Genomic DNA, 17,701 nt, shown 5'->3' with positions numbered 1-17,701 from the left:
TACAGCCCTGTCAACTTCCTGCACCGGACTCATCATCGTTACTCTACGTCATCCGCACGACAGCGTACCTTAGGCGTAGGTGTGCGCCGGCTCCGCTCTTTGATATGTGTAACTTTTCAGTGCCTTTTTAACAACTAAGCGTAAAGCGGTACGTCGGCCACCTAATCGAGAGGGTCCAGGGAGCGATCCCCGATTTTTTCTCGGTCTCGGTCGTTTTTGGTGAAATGATCATTTGTGATATGTTTTTTGTTAATCATTAGTGAACCTATAAAGGATCATCTCTAACACCTGTCACCAATCATCTCCAATCCCCATCATCTGTTTTAGATACCCTTTTCAGTCACGGAAATACAAAACGCAAAAACCGCCTGTTTCATTATATTGACTAGTTTGATGTTCTGATAATTCACAGATAAATATTTCTAAGGCGCTTTAAAACACAAATTAGAATTTAGAATAGGTACCTACAGTAGGTACCTACCTATTATAGGGAATACTTATTAAAAATAATAATTACCCGTTTTAAATTTGAAACAATTGAAATTGTTGAACAAAAAAGACCTACCTACTGGAACATAATATTATTATTATTTAAGTTTATATTAGGTACTTGGTTAGGTACCCTTAAGTAAACAGTATCAAGGACCCATTAATCTGTTAAAAGGTAAATAAACTTAATAAAAATGATTTTTTTCACCAAAAACTTTTCATAAAACCTCATCTAGTTTGAAAAGCGTAGGTACACTAAGTAAGAAATAAGTTTTGAAGTTTTTGCCATTTCTTATCGTTAATAGCATCGATGGTACCTATACTCGTGAGTCGTGGCATCTCAGAAAGACAGTGGTTGCAAAACAAACAAAGAATATAATATTTTATGGATAACGATGTTGCAGTCACGTTAATATTTGCTGCACCGCCGTTTAAATTTCCCTCTTGGTGCTGGAGACAGCAAGTCTATACCTCCGGCGGACGGCGCAATCGTTACGAAGCGCGTCGGTCTGCATCGGCGAGCATGCGCACTCCAACCAGCCGATCATTCAGCCTAGAGGGAAGTGAGGCGACACGACGCTGCACGCCGTGAGTAGCCGCCGTACCGCCGCCGCGCCTCGCCACCCGCACCCGCAGTCCTCCCGTCGCCGCCGCGCCGGTTCTGCGCGCTCAACGTTAACCGCATCATGGTGAGTCATTGCTCAGCGCGAAACTATTCATTTATGACGGCCATAAGTGCATACATTCCACTAGATAACATGACCACCAATCATTAGCTACAGATAATCGTTACAGCCTCGCACTCACTGTAACAACCTTCGTGTATCGCGAAGTACATGCTAAACCCAATTAGATGATGAGAGAATTATATCATAACATTGAGAAGCCTATACGCAGGTACCAAATAATAACAAGGTCAATCGACATAGTTCAAGCTAGACTGACGATATCTAACGCACAGTATATGAAAATTTCAGGTAATGGACAACCGAACGAATGAGGAGAATAAAAATGAGCAACATTCGAGCATATTCATTACGAATTTCCAAAATGGAGAGACAGTGAATTACTCTCTTGTTCTGATAAGAGGATTAATAACGTCTGGTGTTTGTAACAATGATGAAAAAATAAGATGTGTAATATACCACAACGGAAATGAAAACCAATCTCAGTGGGATGTCTGCAACAGAGAATTCAAAATAGTAATCGAACTCAAGCGAGGTGAAAATGTAATTGATTTACATTATTTAGATCAACAACTAAAAACAATGATATTACATTATGAACCAAGAAAAACTAATTTCAGGGTCACTCCTCTCTATATAATATGTCAAGGGCATGATGGATGTTTCCAATGCCCTCCAGATTCCGATAACTCCATCGAAAGCGCCTGTTCTCGAATATCTCTCGGAGCCAAACTAATTCAAAGCGTCACTGCTGAAAAACTATATGAAAGTGGATTTGGTAGAAAAACTTTTCAGCTTGAACATGAAGTCAATCAAAAGAAACCTGAATGCATTATATTTAAAAGTAATCTTAACGTAAATAAAGCAAGAAAAATGAGGCAAGGAGAATTATGGACATATTTTGGAAGAGAAATTATGCTGTCAGACTTAGGAAGTAATGAAAGAAAGTATTTAGGGTTCATTTCTTGTACAAGGTTCAAAGGAACTGATGTAGATAAGCCAATGACTCATGAAGAAACTGTTTCATTTACTGAAGCATACGCAGCATTAGGAGGTGGTGGTTTAGCACTGTTTGGAACTGCATGCTTGTATACGTGGCCAATGTCTGTAAAAGAAATTATCCCGAAATTTCTAGATGCTTCTCCAGTGAATTACCGGCGTTTCATGGATGACAGTGGATATAGAGGAACATTAGGGGGATGCTTTGCAACAACACTCGGTTCAGTATTTCACGAACTCGGTCACACATTTGATCTTGGTCATACGAAAGATGGAATTATGGGAAGAGGTTTTGACAACATCGATCGCGTATTTCTTGTTGGAGACAAAAGATCAATACTCGTTAAAGATAATATGAACAACTATAACGGTAAACCAGTTCAACATTCGACAGTTTCTCTTCAGCGCAATATAAGTGTCACTATGAACGTAGCAGAACCGTTAAGAGTGTTAGGTCCTCGTAGTAAAACCACGCTGGGGAATTTTGCTTCGATGTCGAAGTCTGATATTGTTAGAAGAAGTCCAAATGTTACACCTATAACAAGACCTTCTAGTGTTTATTCAACTATAACAAATAGACTTTCAGATTCTAAAAAAAAATTAAACAGAACTAATGGTAACGATTCAATCTACTGGACAAGAAATTGTGCTGTTCTTTTGTCATACCACCGATGGTTTAATAATGAGTATGGTAGAGAAAGGCAAGCAATAACAAGATATTTGAAATTCGATAAAAATAAAATGATGATAATATCTACAGCTGGAATAAGGATTGTCGAAGTTAGAGATGAGTCCAATGGTATGGTTTTGGATTCATATGAATTTACAAATCGCTTGCCGGAAAAACGATTTTTAGTGCCGTTTACGTTTTCGCCAAAAACGAAAGTATTAACAATAGTGGTCGAAGACGATCTCGGAAATGTGTTAAAGCAAACGTTTTCCTATTGAAAGAGATGAAGCGATTTTAAAACAATAACTTAGCGAACATTCAGTGTTACATCCGACGTGTTTTCACATCCTACCTATTACTTACTTAAAATTATTTTTGACATGTCCTAAAAGTATCCAAAAAATCCTCTAATTTAGTAAAGAAATAAAGTGTAAATATAAAAAAAGACTAAATTGTGTGTTGTGTTTAAGTGTGACAAGATTGCCTTCATGACTGACTCCATCGCGTGGTTGGTGTACTAAATCTTCAATAATAATAATTGTTTTGTAACCTTAATGTGTCCGCCAATCCGCACTAAGCCAGCGTGGTGGACTATGGCCAAACCCTTCTCATACTTAGAGGAGACCCGTACTCTGTAGTGAGCCGGCTATGGGTTGCTCGTGAATCTAAATGTGTGTAGGTATATTATCTCAGATCAGAAATATAATAATAGTATCACAAGAATCGCCAACATTCATAACAAAATAAGGTAATACTAATAAATACGTACCTACTTACTTGAAACAACTAAAGAACAGTTGCACATCAAGCTGTTATTGTAGCTAACGTTACCGTTAAAGTAAAGTAAAACCACTTTGGGTTGTACAAAGTATAACTTTATCATAATTTGCCAAACAATAATGGAGGCAAGAATGACTAATGCGAGTAAATAATTATTATAAACTTCAACGGTAACTTTACTTTTTCCGTCACGCTTTCTTTCTAATCTTAATAGTTAGTTATAATCCCTTTTAACGCTCTTTTGTACCTTTGATGCCTACCGGGGGAGGGGGGATTCGGTATAACTCAGTGTCTAACTCTGAATGATAGCCACTCAGCTCATTTGACATTGCTTGGTTCTACATTGCTGCTTCATTGAGTAATATTTAAATATTTTTTCGTAGCAAACCTTTAATGGATTTTAAAAATAAATATCAAATTAGCTCGGTGGCTATCGTTTAGTGTTAGACACTTAGCGAATCAAAAGGCTTTGCGGGATGATTCGCTAACTCAGTGTCTAATACTGAATGATAGCCACTCAGCTTATTTGACATTGGTTTGCTCTACATTGCTGTTTCATTGAGTGATATTAAAATATTATTTAACCTTCAATGTATTAGAAGTAAATTATAAATTAGAATCGGTGACTGTTACCGTTGTTGTTGTTGGTGTTGTGTTTCAATGTTAGACACTGAGTTTTATTCTTTTTTTCTTGAGTTCTTTTATTTAATTTTACGTTGGTAAGTAGGTATAGTACGCGGGTCGAGATGGCAAACGGGGAGGGAACGCCGCGCATACCCGCACAGCTCCCGCGCTAACCCCGTGCGGGCGAGTGTGGATGACGTGCGGATGTGCGGGGCATCCCCTCGCTTCATACCGATTGCCAGCTCGACCTGTCGCGGACTGTACATACCTAACTATGTATAATAATTGGCGGTAGCTTTGCAAGAAAAAGTATAGGTACCTAAGCATACCGATTGTTTCTTTGGAAACGTTTTATAAAATTATTGTGACCGTTAAATAGATCGGTCTAATTCGTGCTAATGAACTGCTGCTCCACGCTGTCGCCAAAATAACCGGGAGGTAATCGCTATTCTACTCCTAACCTAACAGGGTGAATACAGCTATATTACCAACAGTGGCTTGAGGAAAGTTCTGCATAAGATTAGGTCGAATGTGGTCCAGAACAAAATTCCAGAACTCCGAAGCACTGTCCTACTCCTACTCCTAGTATTTTGTAAAGCGTGAAGCCAGAGCTCGCAAAAGAAGTCCTGAATAAAGCATGCCTTCGAGGCCGACTTAGCCTCGTAGCTCGTAGGTTTCCATTCTACGATCCGCAGGGGGGAGGAGCCTAGTGAAGCGAGCCGGTGACATAATATTATTCTGTAGAGAAACGAAGGTTGAAGAAAGAGATGGTGTAGGCAGTACGCTACACCATCTCAACCTTGTAGCTGAATAGGGTCGACGGAGATAGTTTTCTGGCGTAGTCCATTTGAAACCTCGACACCCTTGGGTCCTCACTCCTCCTAACGTAATAAGTCATGACTGATGAGTGATGACTCTTGATGGGCCATGACACTAGCCATAGCGGTAGAATAACAAATTACAGTACGCGGCCGAAGGTAATGTAACTACATCGGCCTTTATAATGACATTTCGGCTTTGTAGAGCGTTGTCTCTGTCACTCATACCTATAGGACGTTTTGTCGGCCTCAACTACAGAGACAGTGCTCTACAAAGCTATCTCCTTCTAAAGGTCGATATTCATTATTTTCGGCCGCGTAACTACTGTACATGTTATTTTGCCAACAGTGCAGCGCAGCGGTTAGAATCAACAAACTACAAAGTACCGCTAGCGGCAGAATAGCATAGCGGCTCAATAAAACGCGAATTACTAAAGTTCCGCTAGCGGTATAATATTAATAGTTATGTACCTATAAGTAAATATTTTTCTCTGTATTTTTTCTTGCTGAAAAATGCACTTGACGTTTAGGTACTATTATTATTCTGTGGTTTAGTTGACAGTTGACGTTTGCAGCTTTGACTTTGACATTTTTAAATACTTTTGTTTGCAAATATTGCGCTATTGTAATTTCAATATTTTTTCAGATTATTAACTGCTCTAGAATTTTGGAAGTCGATAAGAATGTAATCACTGGCGATAAACGTCGATACCGCCTATGTGCTTATCTCGTATCGTATATTTTTGCTGCTTGAGTTAATATTAATATGACCACTACTACGTACTCACTGTCCACACTGAAATGGCAAGTGCTTCTGAGGAAAATCAAAACCGCTTTAGTTTTGAGGATGTAAAATCTTTTCCCTCAGTTACAAATGGAAAAATAAATATTATTTGTTTTTTGGAAGCAACATCTGATTTGATTACATTAGTTGGTATGTATAAACCAATGAGTTATTCAAGAAACACGTAATTTTTTTTATCTACTTACCTACCGGTTAGTATATCCGTCACGTTACGTGGGTTTAGTATAATATAAGATAATGTGTTGACTTTCATATACATACATAATTTGCTTTCAGGTCGTCTTGGTAAAGCTTTTGCACCAGTTAAATATGATATGCAGGGAAATGTTGATGTAAGTATTATGGTTACAAGTAAGTTCTTACCTAAGTTCAAAGGTGCATTGGTGTTTCCAAAGCACCCAATATACCAAAGATATTAAAAATCATCTCCTGATAGACAAAATCCATACAATTGTATTTTAAAAAGTGTAGACAAAGTATGCTTGTGCTATAGTCTGATTTTTAATTCCGTGGAATTCTGACGTTTCTTAATGTTACCAGAGATAAAACAATTCCCACAAAGAAGAAAACTTTAATTAATATTGTACACAGGTAAATTTAAGTACATAAATCAATAGCAGCATGTATGTAAGATCATCACTTGAGAACAAATCAACCGATTTGGCCGATTTTTTGTTGTTTTCGTAAAGAACAAGGTTTATGTGAAAGAATTTCTTTAAAAATTCTGAATCATAATCTTAGCGTGATGATTAAAATTAAAAGGAACTAAAAATAAACTTAGAAATGTTCAACATATAAGTCAAGATTACATCCTCAAATCAACCGATCCCATTGCTGCCAGTTTCCACTATTAAAGATTGCACCCTATTTTAGTGCGAAGTTATGTCTTAGGGCTTTAGGGATTTAATGTAATTTGGGGTAAAATTGAACTTCAGGTGGCGGTCACACTGTTTTTCATACAAATAACTCCCCTGATTTATAAAAATGACAATGTCAGAATTCCACCGAATTAAAAATCAGAGTATAACTACTCACTAAATAATAGTGTTACACAACTTTTAATCCCTTTAAAAAATGGTGAACTGTTAGCAGGGTTGGAATATACTTTAAAAATATTCATATAGTTCCCAGTACAAATCATAGGCAACCTGAACAATAAACTCATAATTTTAAAAGTAATTTATAAGAAATCTTCCCAACATTAATAATAATTTACCATTTCAGAAGATAAAAATGCACTATGATTACAATGAGGACTCCTGCTTATTGGAGCTGATGCTTGATGAACATTCCAAAGGCGAACATACAGCTGTTGAAGGAGTTTTATGGCTAAATAGGCAAGTAAGATTTTTTTTATATACAGACAAAATCCATTATTACAAGGCACAATTTATATATAACGATAACGATGTCCACAACTACTTTTGTGTGTCCTAAAAATCCTATGGAAACTCTTTAATTTTCCAGGATAAAAAGTATCCTTTGTCTATTTCTAGTATGTAAGCTATTCCTGTACCAAATTTCGCCTCAAAAAATCTGATTAACCGATGGGAGTGGAAAGCTAGAAGACAGTTTGATATACTTGCATTTATAATTAATATAGATACTTAATTGTTATAAGTGATAAGTATGAATAGTGAGTTTATCACTTTTAATGTGAATTTTATGGTATTTGGGGTAAATGAAAAGTATTTTATAATCTGCATAATCAAGTTGGCCCTTTTCTTTAAAATACGGTAGTAGTACGTAGTACGGTACTCGGTAGCGTAGTAGTGTAGCGAGTCTGACTCGCACTTGGCCGGTTTTTCATTACAATTATTGTGATGTGCCTGTAAGTTACAATAACTTTTATCTTTATTATTTCAGAGCTTTGCTGTTTTTCGAGTTAGCATTTAGAGAAATTATTCTATGTCTACAATCAAGAAATTATGATGAAAACATGAAAAAAATATTTACTGTTGCCTATGAAGGTTCAGTCAAGAAATATCATAATTGGTTCACTCAACAACTGTTCGCTGTAAGTTATCTATATCATTTTAAATTATTTGATAAATCAGTAATAATTGAGAAGCTGGCATTAAAACAGTGTTAGTTACACTTCAAAATGAAACAAAATTAATTTATTTCATGTGCAACAACATGTGCCACTTATGATAATACTAGATGTCCGCGTTTTCGTCCACGTGGATTAAGGTTTTTAAAAATCCCGTGCGAACTCTTTGATATTCCGGAATAAAAAGTAGCCTATGTCCTTCCCCGGGATGCAAACTATCGCTGGACCAATTTTCGTCAAAATCGGTTCAACGGATGGGCCGTAATAGGCTAGCAGACAAACAGACACACTTTCGCATTTATAATATTAGTATGGATGTCAAGACTATGTGACTCTACCACCCAGATCGAAAGAAAATTAACTGAACCCTTTGACACTACAATTCATAGTCATGATAGGGGCTTCTTTAGAGGATGATTCAAACAACATGTGTCATATTCAACCTTTATGCAATACACTAAGGTTGTGTTTGACACATGTTGTCTGAATCGACCTCTAAAGAAGCCCCTATCTTCACTATGAATTCCGGTGTAAGTACTAAATTTTTTAAATTTCATTTTAGCTCATTTGTAAAATGTCACCAACGCTACCCCAGATAATGAAGTCCTTTGAGATAGAAAATAATGACGCTTTCGAAACGAGGCTAATAAGCTTTAACGCAACATTGAATTCAGTAAGAAGTAAAATTGACGATTTCTTTATGGAGCACAATGTGTTACGAGATTCGATGTAATTTTATTTAGTGAATTATTCCAAAGTTTTATATTTTGACTAATATAGGGTATTTTGTTCAGTGTAACATTAATGTTAATATTATACCAACTGTAATGTATGTAGTTGTTTTTATATACAAAACTTTAACTTAAAGTATTTTGACTGGTATTAGTCAACTCAAACAACAAAATTTATATCTGTAGGTACCTATGTATTTATTTTGGCGTTAATATCAATTACCATAACTGGTAGACACTGATATTACGAGTATTTATGGTTGAATGGTATTGGCAGCTGAGCACAAATACAAGTTATTTAGTTAGCAATGCTGATCAGTGGTATAATATTAATTCAATACATGAAACAACTAGAGACAGATGATACGAAGATAATAATTTATGAATCAAATATTGATACAGTAGAAACTCGATTATCCGGCCCTCAGTTATACGGATTCGCGATTATCCGGACTACGAACCGAATATTGTTCGGATAAGTCATCGCGCACCGAGGGTTCCATACTCGGGTATTTTTACGCCATTTTGTACGATAAATCAAAAACTATTATGCATAAAAATAAATAAAAATCTGTTTTAGAATGTACAGGTACAAGGAATGTACCTTTCATAAATGATATCCCACTTGATATAGTTATCTTACTTTGAAAATTGAAAATACTATTATAGTGAACTACATAATATGCACAAAACCCGCTTTTCTTCATACATTCGATTTTCCGGATTTTCGATTATCCGAATCCGTAACGACAACAATTAGTCGGGTAATCGAGTTTCCACTGTATGTATAATCTATACTAATCTTTATCAATACTTTGAATTAGTTTTTGCATCAATGCAATGGATAAACAATATTTCAAACGTTAGTTTTATAGTCGGTTAAAAAAAATTGAAAAAATACAAGACCTACAAGTTGTTTATACACAATAAGTATGTACTTATATTAATATTTATTACTAAGTATTTAGTATAAGAAAATTGGCAATAGATTCAGTGGTGCTCTCTGTGGTATTATATTACAGTACGCGCCAGAAAATAATGTACTTAGAATGAGATTTCGGCTGTTTCATATGTAACGTTTTGGCTGTCTCAACGACATAGACAATGCTCTACAAAACCGCTATCTCTTTCTAAAGGGCGATGTACATTATTTCCTCCTCGTACTGTACATTGTTTTTCTTCAATCCTGTCCCATGACAAAATTCAATTCAAATTATTTTGTGATAATATTCTAAGTAGCGAATAGGAATACCAAAGTGCTTGTAAATTATGTTTCAATCGAAAAAGTATTATGTACTTACTTATTAAAATATTAAAAATCTAATATTTTTGTAATTACTAAACACTGATCATATTTTTTATGAAAATTCGAAATTTACTGTATCAAGTAAAATGACAGAGAAAAATTTACACGAGTGAATGTGAAACAATTGTATTATTATTTTAAGATTAATAATAATTTTACCTATGTGAGAAAGCTTTAACATAAATAAATTATCTTCAAAAGCAAGTTTGTTTCCATTTTCTCCCTAGTTATTCTATACTTTTGTATCACTGAAAATATAGTGTAAAAAGGTCAATAAAAGGCATATAGTTACTAAGATCTCTAAAAATTTAATATGGTAATTGGAATATGACTAATAGATAGGTACCTACTTATATTGATATATTGTATTATTTTTATTGTTTTATGCTTGAATTTCTTGAATGTGTTAAGTAAATAGATTTTGCAACACAAGATGCTTTTTTTAAAGCCATAAAGCAGAAAATGAGTTCCAATATGGTTACCATCCATAAACTAGCATGTAAGATGATTTCTGTAGGCATATTTTCTAAATATGGATTAAAAAGAAAAAAGCTTATTAGAGGCATTTGCATTAATATTGTTAACATCAAGAATCCTGCAAGCTCTGGGACCTGTAACAAAAATGGAAAGATTCATGATTAGGTAGGTAAATGTTTATTTTTAGAGTGCCTCAAAAGGAACCCTTATAAGATCACTTTGTTGTCTGTCTGTCTGTCTGCAGCAAATTAAGAAGGTATCCAAATTAATCTGGCCGGAAATCCAACCTCCCCCTAAGTTGTGTTATCAACCTGGTGTTAATCTGTAAGATTTCTACCCTTTAGCCTTCATTGATGATGACAGAGAGTAATCTTGAAATTCTACCTCTTCAGAGCATACAATCCAAGCAGATCTGCCAAAGCATACTAATTAATATTATGCTTAATCAGTAATCACCCTCTAAGGGAGGCTAATAGTAAGATAATAAAGCTGAAATAAACTTACTCTACATGATAAATTTCCATAATGTCCCAAATAGAGTCTAACAGATTCTATTACGGTCAGCAGTGTAAATACGGTTATTGATAAATATTTTGATAGGTGCCCAAGCTTTCCTATCTGGAAAAAATATTAAGTAGGTATCATTATTCAAGTAGGTATATAATATATAAATATAATTAAAGTTTTATGAATCAATAAATAAATATTATTATTATTAAATCAGCCTGTTTGCGTCCACTGCTGGACATAGGCTTTCCCAAGAGCATGCCACCACACAATCCTCCGCCTTCACTATACTTATCATCTTACCTTTTTGTATAGAAAAAATCCAATAGTGATTACCCAAACAAAATGGAGATGCAAATTAATAAATAAGCACTTTTGGAAACGTAACATAACACCGTATTGCATTGTTGTTTTTATGAAATCATTGGTATACTTAAATCAAATTATATTTTACTTTGATTGTTTGTGTTGTGGTTGTCTTGACGTCTGACGATTTGATTTGAAATTATTCCCGCCCTCCATAGATTAATGTTCCTGATGTTTTTTTTCCAACTGGTATTATGACTTTGTGTTCTAGCTGCAATGACATTCTAATAAGCAAGGACATCGCACTGGCGCGCATAACAAGGGACCAAGTAAGTGTGCTTATACTCGGTGTAAGCACACTTTCTTCATTAGTCGCATGTTGACTGCAAAGCTGTCAAGACGCCTAAATGCGCGATCAAAAAGTGCCGAAATAATACGTTAACGACGCAGAAAAGAGATGGTGTGACTTACCACCGGTAAGTTAATTTTATTTACGTAAGATAACATGCGAAAAAGTGTAAAATACTTAGTAAAACCATTGAAAACACTAGAAATATCTAAAATTATTTACAATGTTCCCATTCCTTTCTCTCACGCACATCGGAAAGAGACAGATGGAAGGACGCGTCACGAATGTCGGAAAAACAAAACTGTGGAGTAGCTTTTTTTTGTTCAATGTAAAATCTATTGGCCATTATTGTATCACATTTATTTTATTATCTTTTGACGACCTCCGGTGCGCAGTGGTAGCGCGGTGGATTTGTATGACGAGGGTCCCGGGTTCGATTCCCGGCTGGGCCGATTGAGATTTTCTTAATTGGTTTAGGTCGGCTGGTGGGAGGCCTTTGGCCGTGGCTACTTACCACTCTACCGCCAAGCGATTAAACGTTCCGGTACGATGCCATATAGAAACATCTATAACGGGTCTGGATTTTACCCCACCCCTACAAGTTAGCCCGCTACTATCTTAATTTTTTTTTAAATATTAATCATCCCACGTAAAACCTATACGTATACCTATATACATATAACTAGTAGGGCGCGTGAGTTCGCGGCCCGCAAGCGGACCGCAATTTTTCTGCTCATCAAGTTGGATTTCGGGTCCTGATCATTTTTTGCCAAGAAACCACTCTTCCATCTTTTATAATCTTCGAGATAGACACCGGCGAAATTTGTATGGCCGCCATATTGAATCCGCCATTTTGGAGTTTTTTTCAGCTCCCTGTCAATTGAATGAGGTTCTGAAAGACTTTTGTTCGAGCACCCCCCACCTATCTTCAATACCCTGGCCGTGCTTCTCACCCGTCTCCAAAATCCTCAATCATCAGCTCTCATCATTTGTCAGAATGAGAATTCTATAAAAACAAATTTTGAAAAGAAACCGTATCAAAGTCTTGCATAGTTCCCAACTTTTAGTCTCTTCAATATTCGCCATATCTACATCTACATCTACACTAATATTATAAAGAGGAAAACTTTGTTTGTTTGTTTGTTTGTTTGTTTGTTTGTTTGTTTGTTTGTTTGTTTGTTTGATTGTACTGAATAGGCTCAAAAACTACTGGACCGATTTTAAAAATTCTTTCACCATTCGAAAGCTACATTATCCACGAGTAACATAGGCTATATTTTATTTTGGAAAAAAATAGGGTTCCGTAAGATATTTGGGTTTTTCGGACACAAGGTGTAAAAAATCAACCAGAAAAGTTACTTATTTTGCGTACGCTGCCTAAACTATAAAAGATAGAACCATAAAATGTTCTAATTAATTGTAGATCTTATAAATATCTACAAAAAAGTCCGCGACACACTATACCCATCTATGTCGAGTGAGGCACAGCAACCATTTTTTTATTTAAAAATCTTGAATTTTTTTTGGACTACATTTAAACGCGTTTATTTTACTCATGCTATTAATCCTTATCAAATAAATGATTTCATCACTAAGAACAGTTTATGGAGATAATATTTGGTCTTTGAATGATTAAAATTGGACGTTTGGTTTTGAAGTTATGGCGAAATTAAAATATTACGATTTCTGCTGCACGGCCCGTTGCGAAGTGGGCGTCACCAAGGCGGGGGTGCGCGTGCGGGAGGGGAGTTTAGATCTATGAGTAATTCGGCAACAAATGAAGAAATACCTATGTATTTCAGGATTTTCGGAAATTCAACCCCCACCTCGATTTTCTAAATTCCACCCGAGCGAAGCCGGGGCGGGTCAGCTATCTACACTAATCTACACTAATATTATAAAGAGGAAAACTTTGTTTGTTTGTTTGTTTGTTTGTTTGTTTGTTTGTTTGTTTGTTTGTACTGAATAGGCTCAAAAACTACTGGACCGATTTTAAAAATTCTTTCACCATTCGAAAGCTACATTATCCACGAGTAACATAGGCTATATTTTATTTTGGAAAAAAATAGGGTTCCGTAAGATATTTGGGTTTTTCGGACACAAGGTGTAAAAAATCAACCAGAAAAGTTACTTATTTTGCGTACGCTGCCTAAACTATAAAAGATAGAACCATAAAATGTTCTAATTAATTGTAGATCTTATAAATATCTACAAAAAAGTCCGCGACACACTATACCCATCTATGTCGAGTGAGGCACAGCAACCATTTTTTTATTTAAAAATCTTGAATTTTTTTTGGACTACATTTAAACGCGTTTATTTTACTCATGCTATTAATCCTTATCAAAATAAATGATTTCATCACTAAGAACAGTTTATGGAGATAATATTTGGTCTTTGAATGATTAAAATTGGACGTTTGGTTTTGAAGTTATGGCGAAATTAAAATATTACGATTTCTGCTGCACGGCCCGTTGTCTACACTATATTATAAAGAGGAAAACTTTGTTTGTTTGTTTGTTTGTTTGTTTGTTTGTTTGTTTGTACTGAATAGGCTCAAAAACTACTGGACCGATTTTAAAAATTCTTTCACCATTCGAAAGCTACATTATCCACGAGTAACATAGGCTATATTTTATTTTGGAAAAAAATAGGGTTCCGTAAGATATTTGGGTTTTTCGGACACAAGGTGTAAAAAATCAACCAGAAAAGTTACTTATTTTGCGTACGCTGCCTAAACTATAAAAGATAGAACCATAAAATGTTCTAATTAATTGTAGATCTTATAAATATCTACAAAAAAGTCCGCGACACACTATACCCATCTATGTCGAGTGAGGCACAGCAACCATTTTTTTATTTAAAAATCTTGAATTTTTTTGGACTACATTTAAACGCGTTTATTTTACTCATGCTATTAATCCTTATCAAAATAAATGATTTCATCACTAAGAACAGTTTATGGAGATAATATTTGGTCTTTGAATGATTAAAATTGGACGTTTGGTTTTGAAGTTATGGCGAAATTAAAATATTACGATTTCTGCTGCACGGCCCGTTGTATATTTGTTTGTAGGGGGTAATCTTTAGAACTACTGAACCGATTTTAAAAATTCTTTCACCAGTAGAAAGCTACATTATTCCTGAGTGACATAGGCTATACGGGATCTTTATATTATATAAAGAGGTAATGTCGTTAAGTTTGTTTGTAGGGGGTAATCTTTAGAACTACTGAACCGATTTTAAAAATTCTTTCACCAGTAGAAAGCTACATTATTCCTGAGTGACATAGGCTATACGGGATCTTTAAAAACCTAAATCTACGCGGGCGAAGCCGCGGGGATCAGCTAGTATTTTATATATCGACACTGTCGTAGAACATTGTCAGATATGACAATATGACGAAATCGTGATTTTGACACGAATCTCTTTTATAAACAATTTCCTTTCACACAGGAAAAAATTAGAAAAAAATATTCAGTAGTTTTGGAAATATTCAATAGAACAAAGCAGTATTTGAATATCATTCCGAAGAAAAAGATTACTTGTAAAGAAGCGCCGTTATCGCTTGCTTGTCAAATCACGCTCGCGCCGGCGGATCGTCAGTTGCGATGTTGTTAGATGGAAAACAATCGCGTTACAAAGGTTTTTAGAAATAGCTAATTCGTGTATTGTTTAGCTAATTTTGATATAATAAGGATTTAACATCGAAATAATAAAAAACTACGTCGTATAATGTGAAACGACATTGTTCTACAGAATTCAAAAAAATCAAATTTACGCATTTTAAAACTTTATTATGACGATTACTACATACTATGCTTTATACCTGGAAGTTTTCAAGCTTTTTATTTTTGTATATTTTTTGTGTCGTATGTTATCGTAGCGTTGTTTTTGTTCGAAATGTAATTCATTTATTTAGATCGGTTAAGCATATATGACATTGTACTTCGGAACGGTGACAATTTTTTTTTGTCGTGTGTTTTGAACTGACTGTATTCTTGGACATATTTTCACATACACTTTTGTTCGGAATTTTGAAATGTTAATACCACCCTTTTTAATTGATATTTTTTTTAAATTTGTTGTTTTTATATTTTTATGAACCAGCTTTATAATCTACCACTAAATTTGTTATGATATTGTAGATTCTAAAGTAGATGGATCTAAATCATTTCTACTACCAGATGCGAAAAACCTCGCATTTAACTGAAGGATTATAATACAAACACATAGGAACACATAGGAAGGAGGATTTAAAACAAGAGTGAATAGGCACCTTCTAGGCAAACGCGTCCCATCTTAGGCCACATCATCACTTCTCATCAGGTGTGATCGTGGTCAAGCGTGCGCCTATAATAAATAAATAAAAAGGGATGTGTGGCAAGAAGTTTTGGAAGATAACACTGTAAATTTGAACCCTATTCGTCAACCCCGTGGAATATAGCTGATGCTAACACCAGTTTTGAAAATTCCCTACCCGTCGATCGTTGTCAAAGATTTTGGAAACACTGTTGTGGCCACACCTGAATCTCCATTAACTATTCCAACCCTTATGCCTTCACTAACTAATAGTTACAGCAGCTGTAATCACTTGTTTTGTGCAGATCACGATCACTAGCTTGATGCAATATCATCTTCTCCTAATACTGTAAGCAATACTTGTAGATCTTTGTCTGGATTATATACTACCTGTGCTCCGTCTCCAGGGCGAAAAGAACGTAAGAAATCTAAGGAATCCTAGTTGGAGGTTAAGGAAAAGTTTTACAAATTTCAAAAAGTGGCAAGGTTGTCGCTGAAAAAGTCATGGGTGCACCTTGCAAATGTTACAAATGTGTGGATAGAATTACTTATGAAAAAAGATTAGACTATTTTACAAGATTTTGGAGTCTAGTCGAGAAAAACATTGGGGGGTTTGTTGTATTTACCCGTAAGCTTGTAAAGAATTAATGATGTCTCAATAAAGACCAATCAAATTTGCGTAAATTCACCTACACATACTATTTACTACACCTCCTCGACCTCCTACGTCTGATTCTAGTATGTTGCTGTATGTCAAACAATGTTCTTGAACTAATTGATTGTCAAGACAGCTCAGATGAATAACTTTTATAGTCTCGTATTGTTTTTTATAGTAATAATAGATACATTTTTTAAATATTAGGTAAATTTGATTACTGACCGTATAATATTTTTTATAAGACTGTTCACTTAACCGATTCCTAACATGTAGATAGTGGTTCCTAACTTAGATGGGCAGGTAACAAAATATGGTTAAGATTTTTAAAATTTTAATCATAATTAGTATTCTTGGCCTATCCCATTTATGATTGATAAATTATTTTTAACATTTTATCATAATTTTCATTCCATTTTTATTACCATGATATTAAATTAGTAATAACGTTTTAAATAATCTCATTTTTTGTGATTCTGATTTGTTTTATGAACCCATAGCGGTATCTTTTATAGATTTATATATATATTTTAAACCTTTAATTATAATAATATACAAACAGGTTATAAAAGTTGGTTTTGGTTTTTTATTCCAGTATTAAATGCTAAAGAAATTAACATTTTATTTTTATTTTGAGCTAACCATTTTTTTTTTTTTTTTTTTTTTTTTTTTTTTTTTACCATAAAGCACCATTATAAAATGGCAGCTTTAATACTACTACCATCTAGCCTATGGGCTAATAAGTAATATTATTCTAGCTTAAACTTCTACTTATGATTAATTTTTAAATCTAATTTACAGTCCAATAACTGTCCTTAGTTTATTCTAACACGTACTTACAGTTCACTATGTTCTTGTGACCTAGAAAAATAAAGTAGCACAAGCACTATTACACAAACGCTGCACTTATGTACTTTTTAACACTAATTCGAACGGCTTGGTTCTTTTGAGCCTCCTTTTGATATCCATGTTATCTAGAAGCTTCACAGCCTCCAAATTAACATGATGGCGAAGTCGATGTTGGTGAGCTTCTGCGTACTTTTGGATGATTTTGTTTACGAACTCTATCTTAAGGTCCCTGTGGAGATCGTGATTTCTTACATACCAGGGTGCATTTGTTATTTCCCTGAGTACTTTGTTCTGG

General features: G+C 34.8%; 1 protein-coding gene across 8 annotated transcripts in view; it reads left to right on the top strand.

The window, feature by feature from the left end:
* The first annotated feature begins 1,026 nt into the window (after positions 1–1,026).
* LOC117996707 (glycolipid transfer protein-like) overlaps positions 1,027–17,701 on the top strand; it is a 162,531-nt gene continuing 145,856 nt past the window's right edge. The window contains exons 1-6 of one of the 8 annotated variants that reach the window (XM_034984837.2): positions 3,119–3,519; positions 5,713–6,000; positions 6,148–6,203; positions 7,099–7,208; positions 7,738–7,888; positions 8,487–10,087. In XM_034984837.2, coding sequence (XP_034840728.1) covers positions 5,868–6,000; positions 6,148–6,203; positions 7,099–7,208; positions 7,738–7,888; positions 8,487–8,657 — 621 coding nt within the window. In that variant the 5' untranslated portion in view covers positions 3,119–3,519; positions 5,713–5,867 and the 3' untranslated portion in view covers positions 8,658–10,087. The other 7 variants (XM_034984834.2, XM_069509322.1, XM_069509324.1 and 4 more) reach the window with 7 other exon arrangements.

This window comes from Maniola hyperantus, chromosome 3 (genome assembly GCF_902806685.2).
Source record: "Maniola hyperantus chromosome 3, iAphHyp1.2, whole genome shotgun sequence".
NCBI classification, from domain to species: domain Eukaryota; kingdom Metazoa; phylum Arthropoda; class Insecta; order Lepidoptera; family Nymphalidae; genus Maniola; species Maniola hyperantus.
This window is presented reverse-complemented; position numbering and strand designations above follow the sequence as displayed.